The 12,299-nt window shown below is 38.9% G+C and overlaps 1 protein-coding gene across 1 annotated transcript in view; it reads right to left on the reverse strand.

Annotated features, from left to right (window-relative positions):
* Window positions 1–456: 456 nt before the first annotated feature.
* The window catches only part of ATP1B3 (ATPase Na+/K+ transporting subunit beta 3), a 30,242-nt gene continuing 18,399 nt past the window's right edge, over window positions 457–12,299 (reverse strand). The window contains exons 2-7 of the mRNA XM_036757872.1: window positions 11,667–11,795; window positions 9,972–10,079; window positions 7,199–7,386; window positions 5,881–5,931; window positions 2,455–2,541; window positions 457–1,709 (exon numbers count right to left, since the gene is read on the reverse strand). Coding sequence (XP_036613767.1) covers window positions 1,545–1,709; window positions 2,455–2,541; window positions 5,881–5,931; window positions 7,199–7,386; window positions 9,972–10,079; window positions 11,667–11,795 — 728 coding nt within the window. The 3' untranslated portion in view covers window positions 457–1,544. The remainder of the gene's footprint in view (window positions 1,710–2,454; window positions 2,542–5,880; window positions 5,932–7,198; window positions 7,387–9,971; window positions 10,080–11,666; window positions 11,796–12,299) is intronic.

Below are 12,299 nucleotides of genomic sequence, written 5' to 3' on the forward strand. Positions count from 1 at the left end.
CTAGTGAACTAATAGGATCAGAAGAACCAACCACGTGTGAGCGGAGGGGCTGCAAGGGTCTGGGGCTCCCCTTTATGGACCAATGCTTTGGAGTTTGCTGCCCTTTCAGAAAAAGCACCATCAATAAGCATTTTGGGTTTATCTTGCTCGACACCACCATGTACACACACCCCTGCGATCCTAGCCAAAGGGTCATTCATACCTTTGACTTGGAGTGGGCAGCCATTAAAAACGTCTTTTGGGGCTGAGGGGTAGCAGAAAGGAAAGCAAAACTTCATGTCCAAGGATAACCGACTCATCGGGATAGTGGGATTTCAGACAGTGGGTCATCTTTTATTCCTTAATTTTAATTTAGGAAGCTACAATTTAAAGAAAACACTGTGAAGGGAGAGCCTAGTTATCTTATCTCCTTTTATTAATAGGAAATGATATATCTGGTGAGTTCATAAGGAGATTTTAAAAGAGAAACAGGAAGCATACAAAGTAATTTGGGAAGACCAATACAAATATTAATGAAAGGAAGGGAAAAAATGAAACAAAGGTGGCAGAACTCGCTCATTAGACCGTGAGCAGGTCCCTGGGGGCAGACTGTCTTTCGCCTTTCCCTAGCACTTAGCACAGTGCCTTGCACATTGCAGGCACTTAAATGCTCACTGGCTGACTTACTTGTTGTCTCTTAAGTTCTCTTTAAGTGCTTTTAAGCATTTCATTTCTCATTCTGTACGCTGATCTGGTTGTCATTGTTAATAGGTAAATTCATAATTTAACATTTTTAAAAGTAGTGGATTTCAAAAACTGACTTATTAACTCACCTAAACCAAGCTGATTCGAAAGGGACCACTCATGTTGATGCAATTTGAAAAACTCTTCTATGCTCTATACCTTACAAACGGTAAAGCTCAATTCTATCATGCCGGTATTTCTCTCATTTTTAAAACTCAAAAACCTTCCCTCGTGCTCAGGATCCAAACCAATCCAGCCTTTTAAAAGAACTGCAAAAACTCCACACCGACACTTTTAAAATCCACTTTTATTTCTCTTCCTCCTCACACACAGAACTTAAGGTGTCTCCACACACCACAACTCTTGCAGTTATAAATCACTTTAGGTTGGTCAGGTACCTTTTTTTATCATTTGATCCCTAAAGGTGTGTTGGCATTGAGATAATGACAGTTAAACCAGTGTTAAATCAATAAAATATTTACATAGCACAGCACATTAAGCTTTATAGACACTTGGGAGATAAAACCACATTAGAACAGGACAAGACCACCATTATTACACGTTTTGAATCAGCTATTTACAGGTCCCTAATATGACACGTCTATGTCTGCACACTGGTCCAATGGGGCAGGCAAAGGCAAAAGGCAGTTACTTTGAGAACATTAAACATTACGATTTGGAAGCACATCATTATGCTACCCCAGACGTCATGTACCACCCTAAATTGCTCCAAGGTGGTTTCAAATTCTAGAATGGCAGGTCCAGCCGATACAACATGAAGACAGACAACATGTTTACTTTGTGGAGATGTTCTACTCATTCTAATGAGTCATCGAGATTTTGAAGGCGACTCGTCCCAAGAACTTGTCACGTTCATCCTGGTTTCTCAGATTGGGGGACCCATCAATCTTGCATTCCACTGACACTTCTTGGCTGACGTCCTGAAACATGACCTTGACAGCAACTAACGGCTGTAGATAGTTCACCTAGCAGATAAAGGCAATATGGTTACAATCGGCAAGTGGAGAAGGACACAAGACAACAGGATAGGAAAGCAAATGGAACGGAGAACCAAAGGTTCATGCTAGAGCCTGCCAATCATTTGTAAGAGACCTTAGTGGCTGTTGATTCAACGCTCTCATTTGACAGGAGTGAAGTGAGGCCCCAAGAGACCTGACCAAGGACAGACACGGAAGTACTATGTGACAGAGCTAGCTTTAAAGCCCCTTCCTTCCTCATTCTAGGAACATGCTTCCCCCCATCATCTGTACTTGTGGAAAGCCCGTCAGGGACCACAAACACGCCATTACAGAGAAGAACCTGTTGGTCAGTTATGATGCTCTACCCTGGCTCTTTTATACTTATCGTAGACCCCTGGAGAAAAGAACAAGAGCCAAGATGCAGGAATTCTGAGAGTCTGGGACCCCAGAGATAAAAGGAAATGGCGGTGCTCTATCAAAGGGCAGGATGTATACGGGGGCAACCACAGAGAGGAGATTCCCAAAATGAAAAGTGGTCCGAAAGTTCTATCATAAAACATCTACCCTTGGGCCTCGAGCCTAACATTAACCTTTCCTCATGGGAACATGAAGCCATAGCTGGAGTTTTATAATAAAAGTAGAGGGCGGAACAAAACTTACATTACAAAAATCCACTTTAATAAATTTTGAGGAAGAGCTGTATTCAACATGTTATAAAGGCCATGAGAGCTAAAAACCCAAGCATACTTACATGCAACTTTTTCCCGTAATATGGATAATACATTAAGTCAAGATTTCCATTTTTGGGGAAAGTTAATAGCTTTATATCTTTTCCATCCTAAAATTTAAAACACACAAAAAAAATACTTTCAACAAGTGAAATTATAAGTATATGCTATGAAAGAAATTTCAATTATTCACGGTATGCGGGGAAATGTCAATGCTGACGAAAAGAAGACTTGCCACTTTTCCTACTATTATGAAGTCAAGGTTTACAATGGTCATCATACAAATCACAACTGTGGTTGCTGCAGGACAGATTAACTATTCTGACTGTATTCATAATTTGCTAGTGCCACAATGGCACCGGAAAGCAGCAGGTCTGCTGGGGGTCCGCTTGGGAATCGCTGACATGTACAGATGAAACCAAGAGAAAGAACTTGGAACAATGGAATTTGCTCTAAGTAAAATCTTAGCTATCTTAAAGCATATCTACAATAAGTTAAACACTGCATCTTTGATGAGATAAACAAGAGTTGAATGCTTATTATATGGGTAGGGACGGACATGGATACAGACATGGACACACACACACATACCCACACCAAGTCCACGGATCCTGCATCAGATAAACATTCAGAATCTAACAGTCGTGTCTTCCCTATTGCTCACGTCCATTATCTGTTTTGTTCTCTCTAATGTGGCCTACTCCTAATGACTGTGGATAGAGTGACTTGTATAGAATGATTATGTACGGGATGAGGGGAGTGAGCTGGAGATGCTCCACATCCCACATGTAAGAGCCGCCATATTCGTGACTATCCAAATGGAGAACGAATCTAGAATGCAATGATTGTTTTATAAACACCGACAGATCTACTACTCACCAATCCAAATGCCTGGATTAATCAAAGCACACACCACAGAATGACACTTACGGACTTGCTTTAAAAAAAATAACCTTACCCACTGGCATTCCAACTTTTTGATGGCTGCACCATACGTGTGGTGACGATTGGAGTGGGAAAAGCAACATTAATCTTTCATCTCTACCTCTAAATAATCAGTTAGAAAACCCCGTATGAAAGAATTTTAATGACCAAGACCAAGGATCTATACTGACAAAAGCTTTACCTAGTCAATGGAAGTGTTGGAAGCCACTGACTATGACTTTTTGTTGCATAAACCAGCTACATCTGAGCCCCCTTTCTCAACAAATCAATTTTCCTCAAACATTTTTACCATTAATCAGATTTAAGTTTTACAATACCAGTATTTTGTTCTGCAATATAACCAGGGTTCAAACATACCAATGCTGTTGCAGGCTGGTTTCCTTTCAACATGATAATCTTGATAAATTTTCTACACTATCCCACAACTCACAGTACAATTTCTGCTACTTTTACCCAGCTCTTTCTTAGAGGGGGAAAAGGCATTGACCTGAGCCACATTCAATTCACTAGAGACTTTTCTAATGTTAATTTTCAAGGATGTATGGGACCAGACACTTAAGACTTTATATAGCACTGTCCAGATACAGGAAAGGCATTCTCTTTCTCCATTAGTGGGGAAAAAAAAAACACCACAAAACAAAATACAAAAGGAAATGGGCTTAAATTGAAAAGGAATTTAGATTTGAAATGAGGGCAAGTTGCAGAATCTCCTCCCACCCTTTAGATACTTATTTGTCTTAAGTTGGATTTGCAGTCTGAAGAAAAATAGCAAACAGGTTATGCTATTAAAACTATGTAATGAGTTTTAGTAAAGCTCAAAGTCTGTGAAGGAAGACAACTGTGTATAATATACACATCAACTAAAGGCAGTATCTGTAAGAACCTGGAAAAGAAAACTCTTTGAGATCCCAAGCACATGGAGCTCTAGCCCAAAGGGGCCTTTGAGGCTACATCTGGTCTGGCTCCCTCCTCCAATAGTAACCCAGCAAACTGCCCAGAGCAGGAAGAGCAAAGAACAGAGGGAGGTCTCTTTTAGCTGTGTATCATTAACTGTCAGTAAGTTAAACAGACGCTTAAAAAACAGAGACATGCACTTTCTGAAATTAAATTTACAAACTACAAACGCTGTGGCTATTACTATTTTTAAAACAAACACAAGCCTATCAGCAATCTTCTTGTCTTTGCAAAGTTCTTATAATAAAAGCAAATGAGAAAACATCCGCTAAGGAACATACAAGCTACACCCTAAATATCAAATATAAGGTTTAAAGTGAAAATCATTTTTCGGAAATTCACTAAATGCTCAAAAATGATTCAGCAAATTGAGTAATTGAGGAAAACTGAGGAAATAGTAATTATCGTTAAAAATTATAAATGTCTTTAAGTAAAAGGGCCAGACAATTAAGTCTTATGGACTAATTTGGTTCTTCCTTTATGCAATTTATGCTAGTAAAAACAAAATAAAATAACTCAACAAAAGTTCTGTATTTTCTATGGAATTTAATGTAAGAACAAGTAATTCTTCAAAATAAAGGAGTATCTTGGGGGGGAACCCCTAACAATCTACATGTATGGAATCTATCAAATGACAAATAATGTCGCCACAATGTGTCTTGAGCTCAAAAATAATTTAGTTACCAATAATACCTTCAGATCAGATAAGAGTACTTGGTTTTCAGGGAGGTCTTTGTGTTTTAATCCAAGTTTCCTGCTGAGCTGACAGGCATACGGAGGAAAAGTAATGGTCCATTGTACACAAGTATAAGAGAGTTCAACTCAGAAACCAGGAATTGGCTTTTTTCTTCTTTTTTTCAAATCTTCCACTTTAGACACTTATGGGTTACAACAAAATGCAAAACCCTTCTAGAAGCAAGTTCAAAAGCAAGATAAATAAAACTGAACTAAGAGGTCAACCGACACTCAGCCCTTCTGATGGTAACATTTGTCGATAATCTGATTTGGTAAAATTTTGCAACTAAACCAGTTTCTCTAAGAAACTCTTACCATTATTTGTATATTTGTTTAAGTTGGATTTGCAGCATGAAGAAAAAACAAAACAAAACAGGTTATGATATTAAAATTATATAATTAATTTTACTAAAACTAAAAGTCTGCGAGGGAAGGAAAACAACTATGTAAGCCAGTGCGATGCACACAATCAACTAAAGGCAATGTCTGCATGAGCCTTAAAAAGAAAACTCTGAAATCCCAGGCTCATGTAGCTTGAGCTCAAAAGGACCTCTGAATCCCTCATTTTACAGATGAGGTTCTGAGGCTGAGGCATGAAGCCACCTGGTCCCACAGGCCAGGAGCTAAGCCAGTGTCTGGCCAGAGGTTTGCTCCATATTCCAGGATCTTCCCACTGGTCCACTGGGCCTTTCTCATCACTAAGGGACTTAGGGGCATACTATTCTCTAAGCAGCAAACCAAAAAGACAGACATTTTTCAGATTTGAGATCTATTTCTATAAAAATTTAAACATTTGTTTTCAATACAATACTAACCTTAACTTCACATGCTATCCTGGGATGTCCTTCAGGCCTTAATCCAATTATCTACGGTTAAGAAAGCATAATTATTTTTCATATCATACATAAAAACGATTTCACCTCTTTTCCCCCAATAAAATGGACCTCTTTTATATGCTGGTGCTGTGGGACAAGCTGACAGTAAGTCATGATAAGAGGGGGATCTACCGTACCATATTTTGATATCATTTGTAAACAATTTTTACTCTTGTCCAGGCCTCTTTCTTCATTCCCGCTTGCTGTTTTCCCACCCCCTAGAAAAGCTTAAGTGTCTGCCAATTAGGTACATCTGTTTCACCAATAAATTCAGGTAACTCAGGAACCCGCAACACTCCTGAGTGCAGCCTGAACCGGATTAAAATGCAAAAGGGAAATGTTTAACAAAACAAATAAAAATACAACAGAGAAAGGTCATTTTAATAAAGGGGCAAGGATGTTTCTACTTGAATTTGACACAACTGTTGTCTATGGCAACCCTCAAACATGCTCTTTATGCACATTCAGTTTATGTCAATCACAAGTGGTAAGGAGCTTTGCCACTTGGGTAATCCTGGTAAACAATTATCAAATTAGCAAAGTGCTCCTGCCAGTATTTCCCAAATGACTTATTCGTCAAATCACTAATTGAACATTTTGAAAAAAGGTTAGCTCATATCAAGCAATTTCCAATGGCCCTCAAAGAGGAGACTCAATACAGTAGCTATGCTCCGGAGTTGCCGCTGTTTTCAAGCGAACAAAACTGCTGCTTTTGAGGGTTATGCCCAATTTACTGTAGTTAGCAATAAAACCAAACACGACAGTGTCACTGTACAGAACACTAATAAACATCACGTGACCCTGTGGCAGCCACAGCGGCTACAGCCTTAATGTTAGCCATGTTTCTCCCGCTGATCACAATGAGTCGCTGCCCGGGGCGCACTCGGAATCATACATGGATCTTGTTATTAAATAGTACAAAAAATGCGAATATGTTCACGTTGTCATTTAAACAAAGAAATTTATCATTTGACATGAATTTGACCAGTATAAAGCAAAATTCATGAAAATATTAAAGTAACGTACCTGAGTTTAGTTTATAGAATATTTTAATCAAAATAACCTAGTAACTATGTTAATAGAAATCCACATTACTAACTTGCAAAACATCTGTTTTCCTCTATCTGTATATCATTTCATTTAAGAATCACCCATTCCCACCCCTAAATCAGCTAACTCAAACAGAATTTCACTCACTTCTGGACAGAATCCTATTCACTGTTGAAGCCCGAAGCCCCAAGTCCCAGCATGTACTCACTCTATTCATTTTCACAAAAATACAAGGATTTCCTTCAGGGTAGCCATAAGAGTTATCTTTCAATCCAGAGCAGTCTTCAAGGACCTCAAGAGAAAATCTACAAGCCTTTTTAGGAGACACGTCATCCTGTTCAAAAATCGTTCCGTTACGACAGTGTATGTGAAATTCTTGTCTTTCGCTTTCATATGCTTATGGGATAAAAAGAAATAACCCTTTATTATTTGCACATGGATCTTGAACTGTCCAAAGATAAACAGATTTTTATATGTATGATTTTAGTGAAGAGATTTCAAAAGACAAATCTCAATGCTAATTCATTCTTCTATCATGCTGCTACTAATCTTACCTTTTTTTAAAAACTGTTCCTTCCAGGGATCAAATAAGGAGTCGTTTTAAAATTGGTGTGCAGTGACGACATGACATGTTAACTGACTTTATCATCAATGGTGGCATTGGAATCAGCTCTAGATTTCTCCACCCAGCCACATAATAGTGAAAATGAGGTTCATGCCAACTATAATCTGTATATTTACGCACAGATTCACTTTCTTCTCAGGTAATCTCTGAATTAGTAATTCATTAATTAAGACATCCATTTCTTAAGTTTAACCTTTCTAGACTGCTCTTCACAGAAATGCTACCAGTGGCCTCTGTTGGGTAAGAGAAGGAGCAGCAAGACATTTACCAAGTTCGTAATGGCAGCCCAACAAACATGATAAATCCAGAGGGAAGATAGCACGTTAGTCTGTGCATCTTTGTATCTTTCAGACAGCCCAATACTTAGCATTCTTCCCACACAGAAACATCTGAGAAATACTGATTTTTCCTCTAACAACTGTTGAATCTCCAAAAATTTAGGTTTTAGTGAACAAAGTCTGGAAGAGCAAAGAGGCCTCCTCATGTTGTTTCATTAAAAGCACTGCTTTATTTCAGGTCTGGCTTCCATGAAAACTCCTAACTTCTAGGGGGTTTCATCCATAAAACCTTCTGAAAAGAGTTTTAGCAAATTCCAAAAAATATTAATGGGCATGGAGAAAACAGAAATCTGACACCAGATGAAAAAGCTTTATTTAACACATGAATAAGATAATTTTTCATCCTAGGTGTATATTACATTTATGTTGGACATTTATTTTGTGTGGATACATGAGTGACATTAACATGAATTGCTTTTCAGCCCAAACCCACCAAAAAATCTATGCGATTTTAAAAACAGGAAGACAGAAATAAAATTGGTAAAAACAAGAAGACGAATATTTAAGATGAGTAATACGAGGAAAAGTTATTCCCCCATCAGGGTAAAATAAATAAAATATTTAAATAGATGGTGAAAATTAAGTCATTTTTACAAGTCACCATCTTTAAAGAAAGGAAGCTATTCTAATCACTAGTTCTTATCCCTACCTAAAAGACGGGCTTCTTCAATCTTTTTTTGGTATCATACCCCCCACTCCTTTGATAGTCTGCGGATGCCTACAGACCCCTTCTTAGAATGTTTTTAAATGCATAAAATGAAATGCGCAAGATTATAAATGAAACCAATTATACTGAAATAAACATGCAATTTTTGCCATAAACGTTCAGACCTCCTGAAATCCACCAATAACTTTGGTGGTTTTCTCAGGCACTCCAGGTTAAGAACTCATGATCTAAAAAAAAATTCAAGGCATTAAACATCAAATTACCACGATCATAATTCTATATTAAGAACCACGTACATGAGGCTTATCTAGCAATAGCAAGTACCCTTCCCCTCCCGAATTCCCTATTAACTATGTTGTATTTATTCTCTATAAGTACGTATACATATATGCACGCGCGCGCGCGCGCACACACACACGCACACACACACACACACACACACACACACACACACACACACACACGGTTCTGTTTCTCTCTTTAGAATGTACACCCCTAGAGAATGGGGATTGCTTCATTTTGCTTTTATCTACAATACTTAGCACTGTCCCCAGAACACAGAAGGTGCTTAATAAATGCTCATTGATTGAATGGTTGATTCCATCAAGATCTCAATTCTAGATCCGCACTTCTTCAGGTACCTTTGGGCAAGTCACAGCATTCTTCACAAGGTAGCAATGAAGGACAACTGAAAATGCTTTGTAAACATAATCACTCCCATCCCCACCACCCATCTTTTATTCAAAGACAGGATAACAAGCAAAGAGTTATGAATGAGGCAAACAATAGTTGAAAAACATAGGTCTAGAAGATAGCACATAGATACTGATTCGAACTATGTAAAGTTCGTGATGAAAGCACTAAGAAAATTGGGCTTGATACTCTACAGTGGTCTTAATTAGCAGAAAAAAAAAGTATTTAATTTCAAGAAATAGTCCCACAGCCCAAAAGAAAATCTTTGCAATCTTCTTTTCAAAGTCAGCCAGCCAAACTTTATTTGTTCCTATATGGCACTCTTAAGTAATCAGAATCCCTACTGTAATTAATATGTGTTCACCATATTGACCAGCTCATCTATGTTCTTCCAAAGAGAACTGCCAAGAACAATTAATATAATTTACTCTAAAACACAGAAAAATCCAATGAACTATTCATGAAAATTATGCCTCTGTACATATTCTGTATCCTGCCTACAGTACACTGGGGAGTCAGAATAACTAGTAAAGCACCATTTGCTACTTGCTCTATTTCCTTAAAGTAAAATAGGAGTGTACCATACACATTTTCCTCTCTGTTAGAAATCAAATTTGAAACACTTAAAAAAAAGAACTTTATAAGAAAACAATCTCACCTTTTAAAAATTTTGTGATGCTGACAATATGGTTTTCAAAGGTTGACGGTTTAGAGGTATTGATAGAAAACTCCAGTGCACCATGTGGTTTGGGGACAATTGCAAGCCCTGCAAAGTCAAAAGATTAAAAATCAAATTTCACCTCAGAATTTTAATTAGCGATTTGGAAAAATTCAAAGGCCCTATACATATGCCACCCCCACCCTGACTCCTACCACCCTCATCAACTTACAACTAACTAGAATCCCTTGATTTTCCACATAAAAGACACTTGAAACTGTTGATACAAATATCAGCATGGTACTTATCGATACAAGTTCACACTGTACTCTCCATACTGAGATTTTTACCAACTAGTTCTCCACAAGGATACCACAAATTCCTCACTAACCTATGACAGAATACACCTCAGTAGACTGGTGTGAGGCTGAAACATTAATCTCAATGAAACTACAATCTCGGTAACATGTAGAAAGGTTTGGCTTTTTCCTGTTTAAACAATCTTCAAATTGTAAAGAAAAATTCTGGTAATTTTTAAAAGCTGGTAATCAAAAGTTGCTCGAATAATATAATTTCCCATAAACTGAATCTGGAAGTAAAGTTTGATCACCGATTTCAAGGTCAGCAGGTTGTAGCTCTGAAAGCCCAGACAGCCGGAGCACAGCCCAGGACTTACGTCTGCCCAGTCTACTGGCTGCTCTGGCAGTCTGACTTCTGATGGCAATAATGGTGCCCAGATCATTTTCAGATGACACGTGTTCAGTGCTTCCCCTTCCTGTACGTTCAGAGTTAATTTCTGAACCTCCTGGCTCAGTCTAGGAGGCAACCATGCCATCAGTGAGGGAGGATAGCTTTGTGGGACCATGTGCAAACCAGAGCACTTCAATACCCCAGGCAGGTAACTCTGAGATGATCATTACAAAAGAATTAATCACTAACTGAGCCACAGTGGGGGGAGCTGGGAGTTGGCACCAAAAAGTTCAGATAAAAAAAAAAGGAATGTCTTCCCACCTCCATCTCCCCCCCCCCCCCCCCCCCCCCCGCCATTTCAACTTAATCAGATCTGTCAATATTATTTTCTAATTGATTTTGTAGAGGAATCAGGACGTGTTTTGTCATAATACCCTGGAAATCAATACCAAGCCATACTAATTTTTTCTTTGGAGTTCCTTCAAAGGTTGAAAAAAGACTGGCCTGTAAACACTGTGGCTTAATAGGAAAAAAGGAAGGAAACAAGCATTAAGAGCTTACTCTGAGCCAGATGCTTATAAATATCTCATATTCCCCCCTCACAACTCTGGGAGGTTGGCTATCACCCTGTTTTGCAGTTGAGGAAACTGAAAACAGACAGATGTTAACAGTGACTTGTCCAAGGTCACACAGCTAATGTCTGAGGTCACATTCGAACCCAGGTCTTCTTGACCCCAGGCCCAGCACACTATCCACAATGCTAACTAAGCCTAACAGAGTCAGTTCCCAGTTCCCCATTCCACCCTGCCCTCCCCACCATACGCACACAAAACCCTCGTTCACAGATAGTAATTACTTGGTACCAAGATACAAACCTTTTTTTTGTCTACTGTAAAACTACATTCTTATAAAGAGGCCCTTTTAAACTTTAATGGCCATATAACAATATACCAATTTTGAGTGAAAAGCTGGATACGAATAACCTACTAATGACACCACAATTACCTGGACTAGAAATCTGGTCCCGGTATTTTGGAGTTTCATCATTCAGTGTCTGAAGCATAACCCACATTGTAAATGTGAAGAGTGCAGCAAGGAAGCCGTAAAAGGCCAGGTAGAAGAGTAAGATCAAACCTGAAAAGACAAAACAGCCGTGAGTCTCCCCCCGCGGCACAGACCTAGCAGACGAGACCAGGCCATGGATTCAAGCTCAGCCATGCAAAACAGCCAATCTTCGGCCAGCAGAGATTCCCACCCAGTCCTGCTTCTCAAAGGCCTCTGCTTCCTCGGCTCTTCCATTTTCTGGGATAGCCAGTCTTGGAGAACAATGGCCATGAGGTCAGGGCAGGACTCACCACAGCAGGCAAGACCAAGGCCTGGAATGGGTGGAAAGCTTCCTTGCCTTCAATGCAAGAAGAGACATAGCTTTCCACATCCTTGGTCTGTTTATCTCTTTTAACATGGGAGTGGGTCTATACCAGGTCAAGAATTCATTTCCGGCTCCTGAAGCAATTTGGCTCAAATAACCACAGAATCAACGCTCTAAAGGCAAAAAATGGCCATTGTTGTGATGTGGGTGGTATAGAATAAATTATTAAATACTTTTAGTTAAAAACCAACCACCAGGTTGGTGTTTTA

The sequence above is a fragment of the Trichosurus vulpecula genome, chromosome 4 (genome assembly GCF_011100635.1).
Source record: "Trichosurus vulpecula isolate mTriVul1 chromosome 4, mTriVul1.pri, whole genome shotgun sequence".
NCBI classification, from domain to species: Eukaryota; Metazoa; Chordata; class Mammalia; order Diprotodontia; family Phalangeridae; genus Trichosurus; species Trichosurus vulpecula.